This window comes from Engystomops pustulosus, chromosome 7 (assembly GCF_040894005.1).
Source record: "Engystomops pustulosus chromosome 7, aEngPut4.maternal, whole genome shotgun sequence".
NCBI classification, from domain to species: domain Eukaryota; kingdom Metazoa; phylum Chordata; class Amphibia; order Anura; family Leptodactylidae; genus Engystomops; species Engystomops pustulosus.
The window spans coordinates 13305386-13331679 of record NC_092417.1 but is presented as its reverse complement, the minus strand read 5'-3'; the positions used below and the strand labels follow the sequence as shown (position 1 = coordinate 13331679).

Below are 26294 nucleotides of genomic sequence, written 5' to 3'. Positions count from 1 at the left end.
AGCTAGCCAGCCCCTTCAGTATATAACCTGCCAGCTCCCTGTAGTATATAGCCTGCTAGACCCCCTGTAGTATATGGCCATGCAGCCCCCTGTAGTATATAGCTTGCCAGCCCGGTAGTATATAGCCAGCCCTCTGTAGTATATAGCCTGCCAGCCCCCTGTAGTATAAAGACTGCCAGCCCCCTGTAGGATAAAGCCTGTCAGCCCCCTGTAGGATAAAGCCTGTCAGCCCCCTGTAGTATATAGCCTGCCAGCCCGCTAGTATATATCCTGCAGCCCCCTGTAGTATATAGCCTGCTAGCTCCCTGTAGTACATGGCTTGCCAGCCCCCTCTAGTATATGGCCTGTCAGCCCCTGTAGTATATAGCCAGCTAGCTCCTGTAGTATATAGCCTGCCAGCCAGCTAATATATATCCTGCAGCCCCCTGTGGTATACATGGCAGCCCCCAGTAGTATATGGCCTGTCAGCCCCCTGTAGTATAAAGCCTGTCAGCCCCTGTAGTAATATAGCCTGCCAGCAACCTGTAGTATATAGCCTGCTAGCTTCCTGTAGTATATAGCCTGCCAGCAACCTGTAGTATATAGCCTGCCAGTCCCTTGTAGTATATATCCAGCCACCTGTAGTATATAGACTGCCAGACCCCTGCAGTATATAGATTGCCAGCCCCTTGTAGTATATAGCCTGCCAGTCCGCTAGTATATATCCTGCAGCCCCCTGTAGTATATAGCCAGCCAACCCCCTGTAGTATATAGCCTGCCAGCCCCCTGAAGTATATAGCCTGCCAGTCCCCCTGTAGTATATAGCCTGCCAGTCCCCCTGTAGTATATAGCCTGCCAGTCCCCCTGTAGTATATAGCCTGCCAGTCCCCCTGTAGTATATAGCCAGCCAGCCAGGCCCCTGTAGTATATAGCCAGCCAGCCAGGCCCCTGTAGTATATAGCCAGCCAGCCAGGCCCCTGTAATATATAGCCTGCTAGCCCCCTGTAGTATATTGCCTTCTAGCCCCCTGTAGTATATAGTCAGCCAGCTCCCTGTAATATATAGCCTGCCAGCCCCTGTAATACATAGCCTGCTAGCCCCCTGTAGTGTATAATCCTGCCATTGCCCTTGTATATAGCTTGCTAGCCCCTTCTAGTATAGTCAGCCAGCCCCTTCTAGTATATAGTCAGCCAGCCCCTTCTAGTATACAGCCTTGCATCCCCCTGTCGTATATAGCCTGCCATTGCCCTTGTATATAGCTTGCCAGCCCCTTCTAGTATAAAGTCAGCCAGCCCCTTCTAGTATACAGCCTTGCATCCCCCTGTAGTATATAGCCTGCCAGCCCCCTGTAATATATAGCATGCAAGTTAAATAGGAATGTCACAGCAAAGGGGCTCAATACTTACGACCATGTGATATTTCAGTTTTTCTAAATTAATTAGCAAAAATATCTACATTTTTGTTTTCTCTTCTGTCAAGATGGGGGAGAATGTACATTAAATAAGCAAAAAAAACTTTTTTGATCTTCCCAACTGGCTGCAATGAAACAAAGACTAACAAGGGGCCGAATACTTTCCATAGTCACTGTACAATTGCTGCTGAGCAATTTGGGGTTTGCTTTTCAAAAATCCGTCCAGCCTTTCAACAGATGTGGTCACTGGAAATATGCATGTATGAATTCGCTTATACTGACAAATCAGTTGGTAACCTTTTACTCGGGGGCGTGTCCATTACCACCCACTAGGAGTTCCTTCACATCCAAAACTACAGGGTCAATAACTTTTGAATGTAGTTTAGAGAAAACCTACATGAAATTGCTCAGGAGGTGCACTCACAACACAAAAATAAAAATAAAAAAAAAAACCCCACGCAAAACACAATCCCTTAAAAAAATAAAAAGCCCAGGCACAGACAGAGTTAACTTCTCTTATTGCATTTATTTCTATATAATATATAATATTCATTTATTTAAACTTAACAATTTGCAACTTCATAAACATCCAGCTGGATAGATTAATAAAACAGTGATAAAGCAAAGCAATTTTAATTTTTTTTTTTTTTTACTGCTTCAAAATCCTCAAGTTTGGTTCAGCCAGATTTTTCATTATTTCTCAGAAATGCACATTAAACAGTTGTTGGAGAAGGTGAAGATAATTTTTTTTTTTTTTTTAAATAGATTTTCTAGAATTTTTTTTTTTCCTCAATAGAGGTTTAATGAAAACTGTAGAGAAAAAAAAAATTATTATATATAAACAGGGGAAAAAAACTCTGGAAAGTGCAAACAAACGCATTATATACATAGGATCTGCTCAGGGAGGGGAAAAAAAAGCCATCGACTCCAGAGTGTGATTGATCCGCTAGGTGGGAGATCCGGAATATACTACCGATATCTAAACATGAGCGTCACCATAGACTCTGGGAAGCTTCAAAATAAGGAAAAAAAAAAAAAAAAAACAACGAATTTCTCCCCATTGAAACAATATTCAGCCTATGACTAGGACCTTGTGCGATAGTGACGCCACTACTCCCAAGCAATAGAACCGTACGGGGCCGGAGGAATTCTCCACCAGGTCCGGAACTGAATGGTAATGAAAAAAAGTGATCGAGAAGAAAAAAAAAAAAAAAAAAAAAAAAAAAAAAAAAAATTCTAACAAATAAGAAAAAAAAAAAAATTTACAATAAAATCACTCATTCAAGCATGGATGCACATTGATCTCGCTCCGTGCATTTTTTTTTCTCTTTGTGGCATGCAATTTTTTTTAAATTTTCGTAACCAAACGCACAATCTGAAGTTTAAGACTTTACTGGATTCTGTGACGGAAAAAAAAAAACAACAAAAAACAGAATAATGACGGGGGTGTACGAGGTGGCTAAAGATGGCCGGTTATTCTTTTTGTCCTACAAACAAGAAGAAAAAAAAAAAAAAAAATTTACATACAAAAATAATTCTTACTCTCCCCTCGACCGAGAATTTTTAGGTTTTTTTTTTTTTATCCTTTATATATACAGTCCCCTTTTTTGTTTTTCCTCCTTCTGGTTCCATAGGCTCTTAAACTGCTGGTAATAAACGGGTCTAGAATAAAGAGTCCGGATAGCGGGAAGAGACTGAAGGTTCCGTCGCCCGGATCGCCCTCTTTTTCACCCGACATATTCAAAGTGCAGTTATGCAAAAGCAAAAAAATAAAAAATTATCGCCCCCCCCCCCCTTTTCTGATGGAGAAACAAAAATACCAGAGAGGAGCAGCGCGGGGTCTTACACTACAGTCCTAGAACTTTCATAAAAAGCTGTCAATTAGTAAAGTGCAGCCCCCGGCCACTCGTCCTCTTCACAGGAGGAAGGGGGAAGCTCCGCCCCACAGAGGAAAGGGAAGCTCCGCCCCACACAGAGGAGGGTGGGGAGACAGGAGGCTCAGGAGGGGATGCACTGGACTCGATCCGGACCCTCTTCGTCGTCGTCAGAACTGTCTGAGGTGCTGGGGGAGTCGTCAGAGTCCGCGTCGGCCGTGTTCAGACCCGGATCTCTTCTCCTCTGTTCATCATGAAGCGGGAAGGTCATTTTTAAAAATAAAAAAAAAAAAAAATCATATATTTGTAAATTTTTTTTGTTGTTTTAACTCTTTCTTCACAAATTTTTGGGCCTTGACGATGAAGTCACTTAATTTTATTTTTTCAGACATTTGTTATGATATTATATTATGATAAAGTATTTTTTTTTTAGGAATCGGGTAAACAAATTTTTTATTTTTTTGTACCCATTACCCACGTTGTAATATCACGCCTTCGTCTGTCTTCCAGTAACTTACACCTGATGTGTTGGAACCACATTTGGAGTGTTTTCTTTTTACTATTCAACCACCTCCCCCCCCCTAAATTTTTTTAGGTTGGTTTTTGGATTTTACTGCTTCATATATAATATTGTAATCACGTCGATGCTTTGGTCGCAGAATATTGAAGATCACCATTCAAGATGAGCGGATCCCAATATTACCATATTGTCAGCAGAAAACCCAAAATCGGTTAAATTGATGCCCCTAGCAACTAGCCTTGGCTGTGATTGGCCGGGCGGACACCCATACACATGGCTAGATGCTAGGGGTGTCCATTGGCCGGATTGGATGTTGGGCCGTCAGGGTCGTAATATGTCCAGTTCAGGTGTCAGAACCCGACTATCAGGTCCTCCCATCTCTTGTCAAGATCAAGAATTCTTCTGTCCTGGACCTGTAGTGCGGATACTTGGCTGCCCGAAATATGAAGGCACAAACCAAAGCGTCTCTTTACCGCAACAAGAATATGAGAGGTTAAAATATGCGAAATGATCAACAGCAGAAGGTACAACCCCAACTACACGACGAGCGGTGACACATTGTAACCAGGGAGGGAACTGTCACCCTTTATGAGAAGAGTCAGAAGGACAAGACAGACCAATCATCTCCACACCTGCAGCTCTAAGCCTCAGCGCAGGACCCCTAATTATAGCCATGGGGAAGAGAGATCAACCATAGGGGGGCTCAATATTATAGTAGTCATATTCTTGTACATAGGAGGCAGTATTATAGTAGTTATATTCCTGTACATAGGGGGCAGTATTATAGTAGTTATATTCTTGTACATAGGGGGCAGTATTACAGTAGTTATATTCTTGTACATATGGGGCAGTATTATAGTAGTTATATTCTTGTACATAGGGGGCAGTATTATAGTAGTTATATTCCTGTACATAGGGGGCAGTATTATAGTAGTTATATTCCTGTACATAGGGGGCAGTATTATAGTAGCTATATTCTTGTACATAGGGGGCAGTATTATAGTAGTTATATTCTTGTACATAGGGGGCAGTATTATAGTAGTTATATTCTTGTACATAGGGGGCAGTATTATAGTAGTTATATTCTTGTACATAGGGGGCAGTATTATAGTAGTTATATTCTTGTACATAGGGGGCAGTATTATAGTAGTTATATTCTTGTACATAGGGGGCAGTATTATAGTAGTTATATTCTTGTACATAGGGGGCAGTATTATAGTAGTTATATTCTTGTACATAGGGGCAGTATTATAGTAGTTATATTCCTGTACATAGGGGCAGTATTATAGTAGTTATATCCTTGTACATAGGGGGCAGTATTATAGTAGCTATATTCTTGTACATAGGGGGCAGTATTATAGTAGTTATATTCTTGTACATAGGGGGCAGTATTATAGTAGTTATATTCTTGTACATAGGGGGCAGTATTATAGTAGTTATATTCTTGTACATAGGGGGCAGTATTATAGTAGTTATATTCCTGTACATAGGAGGCAGTATTATATTAGTTATATTCCTGTACATAGGGGGCAGTATTATAGTAGTTATATTCCTGTACATAGGGGGCAATATTATAGTAGTTATATTCTTGTACATAGGGGGCAGTATTATAGTAGTTATATTCCTGTACATAGGGGGCAGTATTATAGTAGTTATATTCTTGTGCATAGGGGGCAGTATTATAGTAGTTATATTCTTGTACATAGGGGGCAGTATTATAGTAGTTATATTCTTGTACATAGGGGGCAGTATTATAGTAGTTATATTCTTGTACATAGGGGGCAGTATTATAGTAGTTATATTCTTGTACATAGGGGGCAGTATTATAGTAGTTATATTCCTGTACTTAGGGAGCAGTATTATAGTAGTTATATTCCTGTACATAGGGGGCAGTATTATAGTAGTTATATCCTTGTACATAGGGGGCAGTATTATAGTAGTTATATTCTTGTACATAGGGGGCAGTATTATAGTAGTTATAGTCTTGTACATAGGGGGCAGTATTATAGTAGTTATATTCCTGTACATAGGGGGCAATATTATAGTAGTTATATTCTTGTACATAGGGGGCAATATTATAGTAGTTATATTCTTGTACATAGGGGGCAATATTATAGTAGTTATATTCTTGTACATAGGGGGCAGTATTATAGTAGTTATATTCCTGTACATAGGGGGCAGTATTATAGTAGTTATATTCTTGTGCATAGGGGGCAGTATTATAGTAGTTATATTCTTGTACATAGGGGGCAGTATTATAGTAGTTATATTCTTGTACATAGGGGGCAGTATTATAGTAGTTATATTCTTGTACATAGGGGGCAGTATTATAGTAGTTATATTCTTGTACATAGGGGGCAGTATTATAGTAGTTATATTCCTGTACTTAGGGAGCAGTATTATAGTAGTTATATTCCTGTACATAGGGGGCAGTATTATAGTAGTTATATTCTTGTACATAGGAGCAGTATTATAGTAGTTATATTCCTGTACATAGGGGGCAGTATTATAGTAGTTATATTCTTGTACATAGGAGCAGTATTATAGTAGTTATATTCTTGTACATAGTGGGCAGTATTATAGTAGTTATATTCTTGTACATAGGGGGCAGTATTATAGTAGTTATATCCTTGTACATAGGGGGCAGTATTATAGTAGTTATATTCTTGTACATAGGGGCAGTATTATAGTAGTTATATTCTTGTACATAGGGGGCAGTATTATAGTAGTTATGTTCCTGTACATAGGGGGCAGTATTATAGTAGTTATATTCCTGTACATAGGGGGCAGTATTATAGTAGTTATATTCCTGTACATAGGGGGCAGTATTATAGTAGGTATATTCTTGTACATAGGGGGCAGTATTATAGTAGTTATACTCACCCGGCGGTGCCCCCTTTGCCGAAGATGGTGCATTAGAAACCATAGCATGTGGTTATCAAACAGATCTGCGTGGTGTAGACTGTCTTCGTCTCTCTCCCGCTTGTTTTTCTTAATAACCTGGGATCAGAGGATTGAGGAGAGAAATTCATAAAGTTGTGGGTACCCCCTCAGTAGATCCCAGCAGGCCCTATCATTACCCTCCATGCTGGTATAGCGCCCCCCCCTCAGTGTTTTGTATCTCGCACGGCACGAGTCTCGTCTCCCGGGAGCGGTGACTACAGCACCATATGGATCAGAGATGAGCTCACCGCCGAGCTGACTAATTTTGGGCCCACACATTCGGAGGACGCTTTTGAGGAGGGGCTGTTAACCCTTGAGAGCCTGGAGCTCAGGACTCACCTCTTTGAGTCCGTCCAGCCCGGTGGGATCTTTGGCTGTAGGGATCCAGATCTTCACGTCATAGTCCAGGCCGCTGGTCGCCAGGACGGGGAGGTGGGGGTGAGGCTCCAAGCAATTCACCTGCAGAGACACCAAGAGGTCACTACTCATTGTCACTACCCACATAGCTCTGCTGCCTCAGGGTTACCTCCTGAGGATCTCTGCTTGCAGTCAGTGACTAGAAACCTCATATAACCTCTCAACGTAGTGCAGAATTTGGAAAAAAAGCACCACTTTTTGGTACAATTAACCCCTATAGATATCCAGCTGCAGAAACTTTGTCTGCTGATGCCAAATTGCAAGAACTTACTAATATCCTTCCAGCTCCTCCTCCCCTCTCACAGCTCAGCCGACACAAAGTGAGCTCCATCCCCTTCTCAGAATTCAGTCACCCCACCAAAACCCTAGTCCTGTGGAAAGGAGGATACCACCAAGTCCTAGGACAATAACTGCAATCTGAAAGCAGCTCCTCCTCCCCTCTCACAGCACAGTCACACCAAGCAACCTGTGTCCTATAGAAGGAGGATAGCATTTAATCCTAGAACAATAACAAACATCTGCAGACAGAGAGCAGTTCCTCCCTCCCTCTCTCAGCATATGAAGCTGCATCCCCTTCCTCTCAGGATTCGTTCAGCCGCCCCCCCCCTACTGACCAGCATGTGCAACCCTGATCCTGTGGAGAGAGTTTATCACCTAGTCCTAGGTGATCATGTGCAATTTTAGAGCAGCTCCTCCTCCCCTCTCACAGCACAGCCACACACTTGGCTGCAGCTGCATCCCCCTCCTCTCCATCAGTCTCATTTTCTATTGGTAGTTTTTTTAACAACAGAAATTTTGTTTAAGTGTGAACAGGTAACTATAGCCTGGAATCAGGGATAACCATACTTCATCCACAATAATTAAATACATTCTGACAATAATCTATCTTGTGGGGCGCTTGACTCATTACAAGGATATTACAGCAAATTGATGGGAGACCAAGTTATAGCCATGGGACTATGACCAGGAAAGAGACTTATTCCATGGAAGGAAAAAAAAAAACCTTGAAGATCTCTATTCAATGGCAGCAAGCATGGATCTATTATAAACCCATACAGGGAATTTTAATTTTCATAAAACTCCTATTAATATTAACATAGTTAAACAGTAAAAAAATTATATATTAAATTATTATTTTTTAATTATAAATTCAATTTATTGTATGAAAAAAATAAATAAATATATATATATATATATATATATATTCAATACTAAAATATTAATTTAAAAATAACATTTTAATATATTATATATTAATTAATAATAAATTACTTAATTTATGAATAATAATAAAATATATTGCATTTCATTATTTGTATCATTTATTATTAAATCTAATATTAGTGTAAATAATAATAATATTAATAATAATAATAATATTATTATTAATGAAGTGCTATTAAAAAAAAAAAAAAAAAAAAAAAAAAATTTATGTATAGACGGGTTATTTTTCCTTACCACTCCGCCCTTGTCGCCGTCCATGAACTGCACAATCTGACAAGAGGATTTCTCCCACAGGAAGATGTGGCCGCAGTCGCTTCCGCTCACCACGAACTCGCTCTTCGGCCCATAGAAATTAACCCCTTTCACTAGAAAAATAAAAATCGATAACTGATAGAGAAAGCAAACAATCAGGGCGCCTGAAACATCCTGCAACATTGCCGCTAGCTCTAGGTGCAATCTAGGATTTCGGGGGTACTACAACCCCCAGCCTCCCCTCCCTGTGCCAGGAAAGTTAAAAGGCGCTAAAGAATTTGGTGTCAGCATAAATCTGCATAAACAGGGGAGCACTTAGCTGGGAATATTTAATGAGCTCGCACAGACGGGGGAACGAGAAGACACAGCAGAAATGTACTGCCTGCAGAGCATCGCACCGGCCTGCTGGAGACGCTGCAGCATGGGAAGGGTTAATGAGCCCTGGTGAAGTACAGGTTGCTGCCTGGTGTGATCAGGGATAAAGCATGGGGCATGTGCTGGCCTGTACTGCCCTCTGCTGGACTGATGAGGAGCTGCATGCAATCACCAAGACAAAAGCAGAAACTAAGGGAACCCGTCAGCAGGTGTCACCATACAGACCAGCCATGTATTGTCCATGGAGATATGGATAACAGTGCGTGTGTGCTCTTAGTATCAGCAGGACTGTGAAATATGGTGTCTCCCGTACAGTATCGGGTCTTGTCCCTGAACAGTTGTATAATCAGACTTTTCTGTAATAATAATTCTTTTATTTAAATGTATAATCAGACTTTTCTGAATATTGGTAGTAGCAGCAGGACTGTGAAAATGGATTTGTAGTCCAGGATAATGCTGTGGATATATCCTCACACTGCTGCGCTTTGTGAAGCCAGTGTTGTGTATGACCATGGAGAGACGTTCAATCAGACATTTGTGTATGTTTTTAGTAGCAACAGAACTGTGATTTACACTCACCGGCCACTTTATTAGGTGCACCATGCTAGTAACGGGTTGGACCCCCTTTTGCCTTCAGAACTGCCTCAATTCTTCGTGGCATAGATTCAACAAGGTGCTGGAAGCTCCTCAGAGATTTTGCTCCATATTGACATGATGGCATCACACAGTTGCTGCAGATTTGTCGGCTGCACATCCATGATGCGAATCTCCCGTTCCACCACATCCCAAAGATGCTCTATTGGATTGAGATCTGGTGACTGTGGAGGCCATTTGAGTCCAGTGACCTCATTGTCATGTTCAAGAAACCAGTCTGAGACGATTCCAGCTTTATGACATGGCGCATTATCCTGCTGAAAGTAGCCATCAGATGTTACAGGGTACATGGTGCTCATAAAGGGATGGACATGGGCAGCAACAATACTCAGGTAGGCTGTGGCGTTGTACCAAGGGGCCCAAAGAGTGCCAAGAAAATATTCCCCACACCATGACACCATCACCACCAGCCTGAGCCGCTGATACAAGGCAGGATGGATCCATGCTTTCATGTTGTTGACGCCAAATTCTGACCCTACCATCCAAATGTTGCGGCAGAAATCGAGACTCAACAGACCAGGCAACGTTTTTCCAATCTTCTACTGTCCAATTTCGATGAGCTTGTGCAAATTGTAGCCTCAGTTTCCTGTTCTTAGCTGAAAGGAGTGGCACCCGGTGTGGTCTTCTGCTGCTGTAGCCCATCTGCCTCAAAGTTGGACGTACTGTGCGTTCAGAGATGCTCTTCTGCCTACCTTGGTTGTAACGGGTGGCGATTTGAGTCACTGTTGCCTTTCTATCAGCTGGAACCAGTCTGCCCATTCTCCTCTGACCTCAACAAGGCATTTCCGCCCACAGAACTGCCGCTCACTGGATGTTTTTTCTTTTTCGGACCATTCTCTGTAAACCCTAGAGATGGTTGTGCGTGAAAATCCCAGTAGATCAGCAGTTTCTGAAATACTCAGACCAGCCCTTCTGGCACCAACAACCATGCCACGTTCAAAGGCCACAAATCACCTTTCTTCCCCATACTGATGCTCGGGAGAACTGCAGGAGATTGTCTTGACCATGTCTACATGCCTAAATGCACTGAGGTGCCGCCATGTGATTGGCTGATTAGAAATTAAGTGTTAACGAGCAGTTGGACAGGTGTACCTAATAAAGTGGCCGGTGAGTGTATATTTCAGTATTATGCAGTATTATGTCCTCACACTGCTGTGCTCTGTGTTCTCTGGATTGAGCTGCTCCGCAGAGCCTCCCCACTGGTTTACAGCTATTCTCCTAAGAGTCTTTGACTTCTGTAGTATCCAACCAGAAGACTGGAACGAACTGGACAATACAGCAAGAGCAAAGCAGTGTGAGGACATGCTGCCTCTACACTCAAAGAGGCTACAATTCTGGAATACAAGTCCTTATTTCACAGTCCTGCTGCTACTAACAACATACAGGTTGATTACACATCTCTTCAGGAACAAATTCCCAACACTGGCTGCAGAGAGCACAGAGCACAGCAGAGTGCACAGAGCACAGCAGTGTGATGACACACACTCTGTATAATCCTGCAATATAAATACATATCACAGTCCTGCTGCTACTAACATGCACAAAGTTATGATTACACATCTCTCCAGGGAAAATACCCAACACTGGCTGCAGTATTACATGGTCGCACTTGCTAACTGGTTCCCTGTAAGCATCATCCAGCATTCCAGACTAATATATAGCAAGTGAGGCAGTATAGGACCTTAATAAAGAGGTCTCTCAGTTTCCCTCACCTGTGGCGTTATTCCGGTGCCCCTTGTACTTCTTTATATACTCCGCCCCGTCCGTGTGAGAGGAGTTGAACAGGTAGATGTCTTCGTCGTTATAGCTGGCGAGGAGCTCTGGACGGAAACAACAACATGGAGAAAGAAACACATTTACACTAAACCAATACTTTTCTCCCGGAGATCTGAAATAGCTCCTCGGGGGCGGAGCCTGTAAGACAACCCATTTTCTAGCCTCCTAATTGGATACTTTGTTTCTAGGAAGAGGAGTCGAGTTACACAATCCAACCCCAGATCCAGATCACAAAATTATCCAATTGTATTTATGTAGGAATCTTCTCATCCATTATCTATAGGTGCATTATATAGTGTAGCAGATCTTTCTAAAACTACACAGCAGTCAGGGGTCTGGTTTATGCAAATGAGTAACATGATTTCTGGTCATTATGTTACTTGTCTTCATCTACACCTTTCCCCTCTCTATGCTATTGGATGGAGACCTAGCCACAGCCAGTCAGAATCCTCCTGCCCCTCCCCACAGCCAGTCAGAATCCTCCTGCCCCTCCCCACAGCCAGTCAGAATCCTCCTGCCCCTCCCCACAGCCAGTCAGAATCCTCCTGCCCCTCCCCACAGCCAGTCAGAATCCTCCTGCCCCTCCCCACAGCCAGTCAGAATCCTCCTGCCCCTCCCCACAGCCAGTCAGAATCCTCCTGCCCCTCCCCACAGCCAGTCAGAATCCTCCTCAGTATCTATGCAGATTCTTTACTGTAAGAGCATAATACTGTGGTGCAGGGGTGTATTTATATCCAGCATATCCTGTATATTTATATACAGCAGTAAAACTATTCCATCCTCGGCTGAAACCTAGCGAAAAGAAGGTCCTTAAACATATAGGAGATAATTATTTATGTAAGAATTTGCCGTTCTCTGCCAGGATCAATTATTTATAATCATTGCTGTCATATTGGTCCTCACGAATATGAAGGAGGATTCTTTACTGTAAGAGCAGTAAGACTATGGTTTCCTCCATCAGAATATCCTCATAGAACTCGAACAAGAACCTACATACATATAGAGGAGGATTCTTTACTGTAAGAGCAGTGAGACTATGCAGGACTCTGCCAGAGCATTGAGGAAAGAAGGTCCTTCCTGCTCTTACAGTAAACAATCCTTCCCTATACAGGAAGGACCCGTTTTCCTCAAGGTTCTGGCCAATAAGAGCAATGATTATACAGAATAGATAGTGGAAGAGAAATTAGATATTTTTATGGATTCTTCAGTTCTCGGTCAGGATCTATTCATCACCAGGACTGTATCCTCTACATTTACGGTATCTGGTCACGTTGTGGATTGTCCTGCGGAAAATCCACATGTAATCTGCGACGTGTGCCGTGTACATGGGAGGAAGGTTCCTTACGGTAACAGCAGTGTCCCTATAGAGCTCTCTGTATATTGTCGCCAGGCCCAAAAACCTACCCAGACCCCTGTTATGGCAACCACTGGTATTCCCCTGGCAGGTGTATACAGGAGGCAGCCCCAGGGACTGATCTGCGCCAGTATGGACTGATCTGTGAAATCTCTGCCTTTCTCCCCCTCCACCTGGCACTGAGCAGAATAATCCAGTGCTGAGGGCTGATAACGGAGAGCAATAGCTTCCGAAAAGCTTCATCCTGGCATGCGAGGCGTGACACACAGCCGCAGCTTCCTCCGTGTGGAAACATTTGGATTATGCAGTGTGAATGAAGCCGAGATCTCTTCCCCGGCAGATCTCAGGGCGGTGGGGAAGGGGGGGATATATAATAACTTGGAGCAGACAGATAAACATGGCCGCTGCACACGTTAATCATCAACTTGTGACCTGCAGACAGGCAGCGCGATAAGGGACTGACCTAGTTAACCCCCCTTTAAAGGCAGATGTACTCTGCCCTTTAAGGGGCACAGAAAAATGACATTCCCTTTAAACGCCCCTGGCGGGAGGCGGGTGGGCGCTCACCTGTGCCGTCATGGCTGTACACCAGACACGTGATATTTGCTTTTGCTTCACTTGTTACCTATAAGAAAAGAACATGCAGTCATAAAGAGGCTCCTGGCGCCCCCTACTGGATAAAATTGGTCAGTGTGTTTTCTGCAGAGAGCACTGAAGACCCCCGTATATGGGCATGTCACGGCCCCCCAGGGCTGTCAGACACTGAGCATGCTGAGAGCACTGAGGGATCGAATTCTTCCTTCTTTTTGACCTGTCCTGTCTGCAAAACAACCACGCAAGCCCATGTAACATGTTCTCTGACCCCCTGCTCAATGGTGATCTCAGAGCCACTGCACCCTGTGAAAGCACAAGAGACCCCTACAAGTTATGGAAAGTTTCCGTGTACCCCCTTCCCCATTGCTTACTGGCCATAAACACCCCTCTACCGGTATACAGTTATGTATTGTCCATTTGAATGGTCCTGTCCGCTACCCAACGATCAATTCTGTATTTTATTGAGACATTTCGCAGCTTCAATGGGAGACCAACCAAAAATATGGTGCACTCCGTAATCTCCAAGACTGCTCCGGTATCTCCGGCACTTCCATTTACGGTCCATGGGAGTGCAGGATATACCCGGAACACACTGCTCAGCAAATTTCTGACACTCCCATACTACAGGAGCGGAAGAATGCATGCTACACCATCCCATCTACCAATTACAGAGCAGCGCGTCTCAGTGGTTAGCACTACAGCCTTGCACCGCTGGGGTCCTGGATTCAAGTCCCATCCAGGTCAACATCTGCAAAGAGTTTGTATGTTCTCTCCGTGTTTGCGTGGGTTTCCTCCTGGTCCTCCGGTTTCCTCCCACACTCCAAAACACACTGGTAGGTTGATTAAATTGTGAGCCTCTGTGCAGCGCTGTGTAATCTGTGTGCGCTATAAAAAGCAATTATCATTATGGCCAACAGGATCACCATTATCCGAATTCCTGGTCTCATGATCCCAGAAGCTGGATCCCCACCGATCACCTCATCCTGTGGATAGGTGAATAACCTTTTGTACAACCCCTTTATGGGAAGGGCTCCCTCATAGCACTTACCAGGTGATGAGGACAGAACTTCTTCAGGACGCCGTTATTTTCATTCTCGTTAATTTTCCGCTGGTCGTAAATCCTACAAGAGGAATCCACAGAGAAATCAGCCCACACACACACACACACACACACACACACATTCAGGACTAAGGGAAAGCTGTGTACTATAGGGGGGGGGTCACCCAGCTTTCCTAGTCCCAGAATTGGTGTATGACTCACCGGACAAACTGGTCTCGTCCTCCCACGGCAAACTGGTAAGTGTTAGCGGGATTGACGTAGATGGTGTAGAGTCCGATCTTCTTTTCCTTCTCCTTTGTGACCACCAGTCGCCTGTACAAGAGAAAGGTCAGGTAAAGAAGAAGTAAAAAATCGCAGGAGGGCGCAAGGACGTACAGACAGTAGTGGGTACTCACGAGGCCGGCCGATCTTGCCGCAGGTCGATGGTGAAGACCACAGCGTCCTCACCGGCCGACAGGAAAGTGCATGGAGAGTCTGGTTCCAGGGCGAGCTGCGGGAGAGGAGCAGATCCCGTCATGTCAGAGAGGAGCGGGGATGCAGTGTAAAGCATGAAAGACAAGGACATTACACCCACCTTGTGTGAGGCTCCTTTGTGCTGGGCCACTCGCTTTGTGTTTTTGCAGCACTGAGTAGCCGAGAGCTCTGCAACACGAACCTGCCCGTCCCGAGCGCACATCGCCAGCGTGGAGTCTCCGCTGTTAGGAAGAAATTTTGCCTAAAAAAAATAAATAAATAAATAAATGATATGGAAGGTCGCATCAAGGCACAGGCAGAGTCCTGAAATACTTTGTGCTGCTCTGTGACTCTGCCCCTTGGATGTTCATATCGGAATGGGGGGGTCCAGTCCCTACAACATTTATTTTTAACCAAGATTACACAGGTAGCAAAAGAAACACTATACTATAATACTGCCCCCTATGTACAGGGATATAACTACTATAATACTGCCCCCTATATACAAGAATATAACTACTATAATACTGCTCCTATGTACAGGGATATAACTACTATAATACTGCCCCCTATGTACAGGGATATAACTACTATAATACTGCCCCCTATGTACAAGAATATAACTACTATAATACTGCCCCCTATGTACAAGAATATAACTACTATAATACTGCCCCCTATGTACAGGGATATAACTACTATAATACTGCCCCCTATGTACAAGAATATAACTACTATAATACTGCCCCCTATGTGCAAGAATATAACTACTATAATACTGCTCCCTATGTACAAGAATATAACTACTATAATACTGCCCCCTATGTGCAAGAATATAACTACTATAATACTGCCCCCTATGTACAAGAATATAACTACTATAATACTGCCCCCTATATACAAGAATATAACTACTATAATACTGCCCCCTATGTACAAGAATATAACTACTATAATACTGCCCCCTATGTACAGGAATATAACTACTATAATACTGCCCCCTATGTACAAGAATATAGCTACTATAATACTGCCCCCTATGTACAAGAATATAACTACTATAATACTGCCCCCTATGTACAAGAATATAGCTACTATAATACTGCCTCCTATGTACAAGAATATAACTACTATAATACTGCCCCCTATGTACAAGTATATAACTACTATAATACTGCCCCTATGTACAGGAATATAACTACTATAATACTGCCCCCTATGTACAAGAATATAACTACTATAATACTGCCCCCTATGTACAGGAATATAACTACTATAATACTGCCCCCTATGTACAAGAATATAACTACTATAATACTGCCCCCTATGTACAAGAATATAACTACTATAATACTGCCCCCTATGTACAAGAATATAACTACTATAATACTGCCCCTATGTACAAGAATATAACTACTATAATACTGCTCCCTATGTACAAGAATATAACTACTATAATACTGCCCCCTATATACAAGAATATAACTACTATAATACTGCCCCCTATGTACAAGTATATAACTACTATAATACTGCCCCCTATGTACAGGAATATAACTACTATAATACTGCCCCCTATGTACAAGAATATAGCTACTATAATACTGCCCCCTATGTACAAGAATATAACTACTATAATACTGCCCCCTATGTACAAGAATATAGCTACTATAATACTGCCTCCTATGTACAAGAATATAACTACTATAATACTGCCCCCTATGTACAAGTATATAACTACTATAATACTGCCCCTATGTACAGGAATATAACTACTATAATACTGCCCCTATGTACAAGAATATAACTACTATAATACTGCCCCTATGTACAAGAATATAACTACTATAATACTGCCCCCTATGTACAGGAATATAACTACTATAATACTGTCCCCTATGTACAGGAATATAACTACTATAATACTGCCCCCTATGTACAGGAATATAACTACTATAATACTGCCCCCTATGTACAAGAATATAACTACTGTAATACTGCCCCCTATGTACAAGAATATAACTACTATAATACTGCCCCCTATGTACAAGAATATAACTACTATAATACTGCCCCCTATGTACAAGAATATAACTACTATAATACTGCCCCCTATGTACAAGAATATAACTACTATAATACTGCCCCCTATGTACAAGAATATAACTACTATAATACTGCCCCCTATGTACAAGAATATAACTACTATAATACTGCCCCCTATGTACAGGTATATAACTACTATAATACTGCCCCCTATGTACAAGAATATAACTACTATAATACTGCCCCCTATGTACAAGAATATAACTACTATAATACTGCCCCCTATGTACAGGAATATAACTACTCTAATACTGCCCCCTATGTACAAGAATATAACTACTATAATACTGCCCCCTATGTACAAGAATATAACTACTCTAATACTGCCCCCTATGTACAAGAATATAACTACTATAATACTGCCCCCTATGTACAGGAATATAACTACTATAATACTGCCCCCTATGTACAAGAATATAACTACTATAATACTGCCCCCTATGTACAAGAATATAACTACTATAATACTGCCCCCTATGTACAGGAATATAACTACTATAATACTGCCCCCTATGTACAAGAATATAACTACTATAATACTGCCCCCTATGTACAAGAATATAACTACTATAATACTGCCCCCTATGTACAGGAATATAACTACTATAATACTACCCCCTATGTACAAGAATATAACTACTATAATACTGCCCCTATGTACAAGAATATAACTACTATAATACTGCCCCCTATGTACAAGAATATAACTACTATAATACTGCCCCCTATGTACATGTACCTGAAACACGTTGCTTTTGTGGCCACTTTCGAACTCCAAGACAGGTTTTTTCTTCACCCAGTCCCACACCACCACCTTGAGGTCGTCGCTGCCGCTCGCTAGCCACGTTCCCCTCTGGTTGAAGTGCAGGGTGTTGACGCAGCCCAGGTGCCCGTCTAGGCCGTGCAGTAGCCTGAACCTCTGTACGAAGCCTCTGGCCCCGCAGGCGTCGTAGATGAAGCGGCGGCTCGTCCCGATCTCCCTCTGCCGCAGCGCACGGATGGCCTTCCAGCGCGGCCGGGGGAGCGGCGTCTTGTCAGAGGTCACCCAGTCTTCTAGGGCCTTCTCGTCATCGGATGAGTCCTGCTCATGATTGGCCCTCTTTCTCTGACTTCTTTTGCGTAGGCGGTCCTCGTCTTCCTCCTCCTCGTCTTCCTCCTCATCCTCCGAGTGGGATCGGTCATTCCCCCGGTTCTCGTCGTTGATGGAGTAGTGTCCCGTATCGTCCATACTATCAGAGTCCTTATCCTCTCCAGAACTTTCTGAGCAGCTGTCCCTACTTTCAGCGCGGGTCGTACCCGTCTCATCGCCGGTGAGGCTCAAACTCATGTCCGATGCCTCCACCTCAATCCCGGAGGAGTTTTCCCGTCCCTCGTCTGCTCCGGACATATCTTCAGGACTACTCGAGAAGCTTCCTGCGAGGACACAAACATTCACATACTCAAAAATTATTGGTGGCAACTTAATTTTTTTGTCCACCGTGCCCTTAAAAGGTCAGTAATTATTTTTTTCCCAACCAGTCAACACAGACACAATAAAATCAAAATACAACCTGTCCTACAAAAAACAAGCCCTATTGTGGCTTGTTTTTTGTAGGACAGGTTGTATTTTGATTGCACTATTATTTGAGAGGTGTAATAAAAAAAAAAAAAAAAAAGAGTTTTTTGGATTTCATTTCACAATGAAAGATGACCCCTTATGTTTATTCTATGGGTTAACCTTAACGGAGCACGATGGATCTTCGTGTCGTTGATGTACAACGAGTGCTCATGGTTGGAATCCAGCAAACACACGCCCCCAACATCCGATCACTGGTGCGGTTGCGGGCATAACTATTAAAATTGTCTATCCCCTTATGGCATTTTCAGTTATATTGCAGTATATAGAAGGAGTGATCAGACCCCCTCGGGTTAAAAGTACCCTAGGGGGCCCTAAAATAAAAAAAAAATAAAATAAACCCCCGATTTCAGATCGCCCCGTTCAACATACAACTATCAAAAGGGGTTGTATAGTCCCCAAAAAGGGAACAATTAAAATGTCAGCTCCTTCCACAAAAAATTCAAATTATGACACCTTACACAGTTCCATACATGAAGTACAAACGTTATTGGCAAAGGAAATACAACAACGAAAAAATTTATTATTTTGTTAAAAAAAAAAAAAAAAACACCACAACACACACAAGACTCATTTGTGAGTGGAGTCAAGTTAAGAGGCTGTAGGATGAGAGTTCAAATGCCCCCAACTTGCGCTCTGTAGCACCTAGAAAAATGCTGTGATATTAAAGATAGGAATCACTTCTTTTAGGTCATGTGAGCCACAGAACTAGAGAGATTCCGGCGAGAACTGGATCTTTATCAGTACCTCACATCTCCAGCCATGTAGTTCCGTTTCTGTAGATCATACAACCACAAGCCAGGTGCGATCCGAGAGAGGAGATTCATACGTTTAATATGACACCAGCATCAGGTTTTTAGGTGCTAGAGAACGGACGATAGAGGCGTCTGAAGTGACACTTCCCCTGCAGACTCATCACAGGTAAAAAAGTGACTCTTCTCTGATCACTGTCACATGTCGGCTGAGACTTCAAATTTAAAAAAAAAAAAAAAAAAATCTAGAAAGGAATTTCATCCCTTACCTGAAAGGGCTGGGAGCTTAACGGGGTGAAATATCCAGAAGCACTTACCTCTTTTCCTTAAGGTTTACTCAAAAATACCAACAAGCGCGATACGAGGGAGGGAGGGGAGGACGTCTCACTGTATAGAGCGTTGGCTGCTCCGTGGGAGCTTCTTCCAGCTCTACCGCAAACATGTGCAGTACCTGGAGTAGTTATACCTGAAGGTGGTGAACACCCCACACCGTGACTCACAACCTACCTCATGTATTAACTCCTAGCGTGCCGGAGCTCCAGCCAAATGTCCTGCCCGCAGCCTCTAAACAGCCTTGCTTCATGTATAGAAACGCAAATCTCGTTATCCGACTTATTTCTTACTTTGACGCAACCTATAGGAACTCTGTTTGATGTTCTCCATTCCCAAGATGGCGTTGAACCTACACGGACACGCTTTCAGCGTCTCCTGTAATTGGGTCGCAGGCGCCGGGCAAAGACGTGGGAGTACAGGCAGTCCCCGGGTTACATACAAGATAGGGTCCACAGGTTGGTTCTTAAGTTGAATTTGTATGCAAGTCGAAACTCTACATTATATAATTGTAGTTCTAGAATTTTTTTTTTTTTTTTGGCCTCAGTGACAATTGGAGTTTTAAAATTTTTTGCTGTAATGGGACCAAGGATTATCAATAAAGCTTCATTACAGACACCTTACAGCTGATCATTGCAGTCTGGGACTATAGTAACATCCAGAGAGGTCACCAGAGGTCACAGGGGTCCGTCTGTAAGTTGGGTGTCCTTAAGTAGGGAATAATGCACAACCGAAACAGACTTTTACCCTGTGTTACACGTATGGACCGCGCGTCCCCTGAAGATCCTCATTGAGAAGTTTTATGGACAGCGCCACTCACATCTACCTTTGGCGTTTAATGGGGCAAAATCCAGTGAGGTGCCCCTTTAAGAGTAGCTGCAGATACCATGTAATAGAGATAAAAGTTACAGACGTGACCTCTCTGCCCCCGGTGACCTCTCAGGACCTTACTTTAGTCCCACTCAGTAATGATCGGCTGTAAGACATCTAAGTCAGGATATATTGATAATCCTTGTTCCCATGACAACACAAAATTTAGTTGTCACTGGGAAATAATATATAATAATAATAATTTTGTCTGGAGCTCCAATAATAAAATATATAGTTCTGAATTGCATCCCGGCAGTAGTTCCTGTTCCAGTGCTGGAGATGCGCTTGACTTTCCATAGATTCCTTGCAGCCAGCAGATGAATAAGAGCTACAGCGCATGCACAGAGCTCAGGAGAGTCAGGCACAGCTCAGATGCTGGAACAGGAGCTACAGCGCATGCACAGAGCTCAGGAGAGTCAGGCACAGCTCAGATGCTGGAACAGGAGCTACTGCGCATGCACAGAGCTCAGGAGAGTCAGGCGCGGTTCAGAGACAGGAACAGGAGCTACAGCGCATGCACAGAGCTCAGGAGAGTCAGGCACAGCTCAGATGCTGGAACAGGAGCTACAGCGCATGCACAGAGCTCAGGAGAGTCAGGCACAGCTCAGATGCTGGAACAGGAGCTACTGCGCATGCACAGAGCTCAGGAGAGTCAGGCACGGCTCAGATGCCAGAACAGGAGCTACTGCGCATGCACAGAGGTCGGGAGAGTCAGGCACGGCTCAGATGCCGGAACAGGAGCTACTGCGCATGCACAGAGCTCAGGAGAGTCAGGCACAGCTCAGATGCTGGAACAGGAGCTACAGCGCATGCACAGAGCTCAGGAGAGTCAGGCACAGCTCAGATGCTGGAACAGGAGCTACTGCGCATGCACAGAGCTCAGGAGAGTCAGGCACAGCTCAGATGCTGGAACAGGAGCTACTGCGCATGCACAGAGGTTGGGAGAGTCAGGCGCGGTTCAGAGACAGGAACATGAGCTACAGCGCATGCACAGAGCTCAGGAGAGTCAGGCACAGCTCAGATGCTGGAACAGGAGCTACTGCGCATGCACAGAGGTCGGGAGAGTCAGGCGCGGTTCAGAGACAGGAACTGGAGCTACTGTGCATGCACAGAGCTCAGGAGAGTCAGGCGCAGCTCAGATACTGTAACAAGAGCTACTGCGCATGCACAGAGCTCAGGAGAGTCAGGCACGGCTCAGATGCCGGAACAGGAGCTACTGCGCATGCACAGAGCTCAGGAGAGTCAGGCGCGGTTCAGAGACAGGAGCTACTGCACATGCACAGAGCTCAGGAGAGTCCGGCACGGCTCAGATGCTGGAACAGGAGCTACTGCGCATGCACAGAGCTCAGGAGAGTCCGGCACATCTCAGATGCCGGAACAGGAGCTACAGCGCATGCACAGAGCTCAGGAGAGTCAGACACGGCTCAGATGCCGGAACAGGAGCTACTGCGCATGCACAGAGCTCAGGAGAGCCAGGCACGGCTCAGATGCCGGAACAGGAGCTACTGCGCATGTACAGAGCGCAGGAATGTCAGGCATGGGTCAGATAAAGGAACAGGAGCTACAGCGCCCCCAGAGCTCCCTTGGGCTACTACATGCCCCTAAGAACCTGTGAAAATAATTTTCATTAAGATGGATTCAAGTTTATTTTGGAGGCAGCTGCATCCAAGATTTGATGGGAAATCTGCATCTATAACCCGGGGACTGCCTGCACACAAAAGAGAAGGGTTGAGATTTGGTGGAGTTCCCCTTTACACTGCCAAATCTAGTGCTTACACCCTCTTGCAGTGCAGGGGGCACTGTGGCATTTGCAGACAATGTAGTGACTTAAAGGGACTCTCCATGTAGGTGTTTTTTGGTTTAGGCAGTTTGGATGTTCCCCGGTATTTTCGGTGGGGGATGATCCTTTATGTGGGACTTACCATTGGTTAGGTCGGTTTTCCCTTCGGCCATCTCTCCGTTGAATGACATGACGATTCCCCAGGATCAAGAGGAAGAAAGTGCAAAGTCCCTGCAGCGAGAAGAAGAGAGCGGGGTCAGGCCTGCGGGAGGGTCCACATCACCCAGCTTTCCCAGGATCAGATATGATACACAGATACCGGGGTATATATATAGGAGGAGAGAAACCCTCCAGGAATCAGATACACAACAAGTTCAGGGAAATCTATAGATAGGAAGGGAGGGGCGCAGGGTCATACATTATATATACACACATTATGGGGGTCCAATGTACCAGTAAGGGGTCCTATGTTTGTATACGTTGTTGGGTTCAGGTTCTATAATCACACAGATGAATCCTTTATACATTGGGGGGGGGGGGGGGGGCACAGGTCCGATATACACAGTGGGGTCCCCTCTCTATACATTGGGGGGCACAGGTCCTATACACACAGTGGGGTCCCCTCTCTATACATTGGGGGGCACAGGTCCTATACACACAGTGGGGTCCCCTCTCTATACATTGGGGGGCACAGGTCCTATACACACAGTGGGGTCCCCTCTCTATACATTGGGGGGCACAGGTCCTATACACACAGTGGGGTCCCCTCTCTATACATTGGGGGGGGGGCACAGGTCCTATACACACAGTGGGGTCCCCTCTCTATACATTGGGGGGGGCACAGGTCCTATACACACAGTGGGGTCCCCTCTCTATACATTGGGGGGGGGCACAGGTCCTATACACACAGTGGGGTCCCCTCTCTATACATTGGGGGGCACAGGTCCTATACACACAGTGGGGTCCCCTCTCTATACATTAGGGGGCACAGGTCCTATGTACACAGTGGGGTCCCCTCTCTATACATTGGGGGGGGGCACAGGTCCTATACACACAGTGGGGTCCCCTCTCTATACATTGGGGGGCACAGGTCCTATACACACAGTGGGGTCCCCTCTCTATACATTGGGGGGGGGGGGGGCGGCACAGGTCCTATACACACAGTGGGGTCCCCTCTCTATACATTGGGGGGCACAGGTCCTATACACACAGTGGGGTCCCCTCTCTATACATTGGGGGGCTCGGATCCCGTGTGACTCGGGGCTGCACATGTAAACATGGGGGGAGGGGAGCGCTATGTAAACAGATGTCGGACCCCGGGAGGTGACAGGAGGAGGGGGACAGGGGCAGAGCAGTCACCCGAGCTGTGGAGCCGTCAGGTCCGGAGACGAGGCCTCCTGAGCCGCCTGTACGTGCTGCGGGAGGTGCCCGGGGAGAGAGGCCGGAGGCGGGCGCTGCGTGCAGGACAGTCCGAGGCTGCAATAGGCCGCGGTGCTCCCCGGGCTCGGGATCGGCGTCCTGGGCCCCGGAGCTGTAATAATCCGTATCCCGGGTGTAGAGTCCGGGCTGAGCGCTGCTCCAGGCCCCAGGGAGAGGGGAAGATCAGCTTATCCGATCAGCTGCAGCCATGTCCTGCCCGGCTCCTCCCCCGACTGACGGCCAAACCTGCGCGACACCCGCCTGCCTCATGTGCCCACCTCACCCGAATATATACACCGACACCCGCCTGCCTCATGTGCCCACCTCACCCGAATATATACAGCGACACCCGCCTGCCTCATGTGCCCACCTCACCCCAATATATACACCGACACCCGCCTGCCTCATGTGCCCACCTCACCCCAATATATACACAGACACCCGCCTGCCTCATGTGCCCACCTCACCCCAATATATACATCGACACCCGCCTGCCTCAAGTGCCCACCTCACCCGAATATATACACCGACACCCGCCTGCCTCATGTGCCCACCTCACCCGAATATATACACCGACACCCGCCTGCCTCATGTGCCCACCTCACCCCAATATATACACTGACACCCGCCTGCCTCATGTGCCCACCTCACCCCAATATATACACCGACACCCGCCTGCCTCATGTGCCCCCCTCACCCGAATATATACACCGACACCCGCCTGCCTCATGTACCCACCTCACCCCAATATATACACCGACACCCGCCTGCCTCATGTGCCCACCTCACCCCAATATATACACCGACACCCGCCTGCCTCATGTGCCCACCTCACCCGAATATATACACCGACACCCGCCTGCCTCATGTGCCCACCTCACCCGAATATATACACCGACACCCGCCTGCCTCAAGTGCCCACCTCACCCGAATATATACACCGACACCCGCCTGCCTCATGTGCCCACCTCACCCGAATATATACACCGACACCTGCCTGCATCATGTGCCCCCCTCACCCCAATATATACACCGACACCCGCCTGCCTCATGTGCCCACCTCACCCGAATATATACACCGACACCCGCCTGCCTCATGTGCCCACCTCACCCGAATATATACACCGACACCTGCCTGCCTCATGTGCCCACCTCACCCCAATATATACACTGACACCCGCCTGCATCATGTGCCCACCTCACCCCAATATATACACTGACACCCGCCTGCCTCATGTGCCCACCTCACCCGAATATATACACCGACACCTGCCTGCCTCATGTGCCCCCCTCACCCCAATATATACACCGACACCCGCCTGCCTCATGTGCCCACCTCACCCGAATATATACACCGACACCCGCCTGCCTCATGTGCCCACCTCACCCGAATATATACACCGACACCTGCCTGCATCATGTGCCCCCCTCACCCCAATATATACACCGACACCCGCCTGCCTCATGTGCCCACCTCACCCGAATATATACACCGACACCCGCCTGCCTCATGTGCCCACCTCACCCGAATATATACACCGACACCCGCCTGCCTCATGTACCCACCTCACCCCAATATATACACCGACACCCGTCTGCCTCATGTGCCCACCTCACCCAAATATATACACCGACACCCGCCTGCCTCATGTGCCCCCCTCACCCGAATATATACACCGACCCCCGCCTGCCTCATGTGCCCACCTCACCCCAATATATACACCGACACCCGCCTGCCTCATGTGCCCACCTCACCCGAATATATACACCGACACCCGCCTGCCTCATGTACCCACCTCACCCCAATATATACACCGACACCCGCCTGCCTCATGTGCCCACCTCACCCCAATATATACACCGACACCCGCCTGCCTCATGTGCCCACCTCACCCCAATATATACACCGACACCCGCCTGCCTCATGTGCCCCCCTCACCCCAATATATACACCGACACCCGCCTGCCTCATGTGCCCCCCTCACCCGAATATATACACCGACACCCGCCTGCCTCATGTGCCCACCTCACCCGAATATATACACCGACACCCGCCTGCCTCATGTGCCCCCCTCACCCGAATATATACACCGACCCCCGCCTGCCTCATGTGCCCACCTCACCCCAATATATACACGACACCCGCCTGTCTCATGTGCCCACCTCACCCCAATATATACACCGACACCCGCCTGCATCATGTGCCCACCTCACCCGAATATATACACCGACACCCGCCTGCCTCATGTGCCCACCTCACCCGAATATATACACCGACACCCGCCTGCCTCATGTGCCCACCTCACCTGAATATATCCACCGACACCCGCCTGCCTCATGTGCCCCCCTCACCCCAATATATACACCGACACCCGCCTGCCTCATGTGCCCACCTCACCCGAATATATACACCGACACCCGCCTGCCTCATGTGCCCCCCTCACCCCAATATATACACCGACACCCGCCTGCCTCATGTGCCCACCTCACCCCAATATATACACCGACACCCGCCTGCCTCATGTGCCCACCTCAC

At 45.8% G+C, this 26294-nt stretch overlaps 1 protein-coding gene across 1 annotated transcript; it reads right to left on the bottom strand.

The window, feature by feature from the left end:
• Positions 1–1984: 1984 nt before the first annotated feature.
• Positions 1985–24016, bottom strand: DCAF8 (DDB1 and CUL4 associated factor 8). The gene is made up of 13 exons (XM_072114840.1): positions 23699–24016; positions 22482–22570; positions 17732–18405; positions 15008–15148; positions 14829–14923; positions 14635–14745; positions 14422–14494; positions 13347–13404; positions 11362–11469; positions 8603–8733; positions 7067–7186; positions 6668–6784; positions 1985–3508 (listed from the first exon to the last, which is right to left on the bottom strand). The coding sequence occupies exons 2-13, from the start codon at positions 22528–22530 to the stop codon at positions 3389–3391; spliced, it is 1797 nt and encodes a 598-aa protein (XP_071970941.1). The 5' UTR covers positions 22531–22570; positions 23699–24016; the 3' UTR covers positions 1985–3388.
• Positions 24017–26294: the final 2278 nt, after the last annotated feature.

Coding starts and splice junctions, on each gene's coding strand:
- DCAF8 (XM_072114840.1), bottom strand. CDS start 22,530: ATGTCATTCAACGGAGAGATGGCCGAAGGGAAAACCGACCTAACCAAT. Junction 15,149..17,731: donor ACAAAAGCAACGTGTTTCAG/GTACATGTACAT, acceptor TATTTTTTTTAG/GCAAAATTTCTTCCTAACAG. Junction 8,734..11,361: donor GCACCGGAATAACGCCACAG/GTGAGGGAAACT, acceptor TTATTTTTCTAG/TGAAAGGGGTTAATTTCTAT.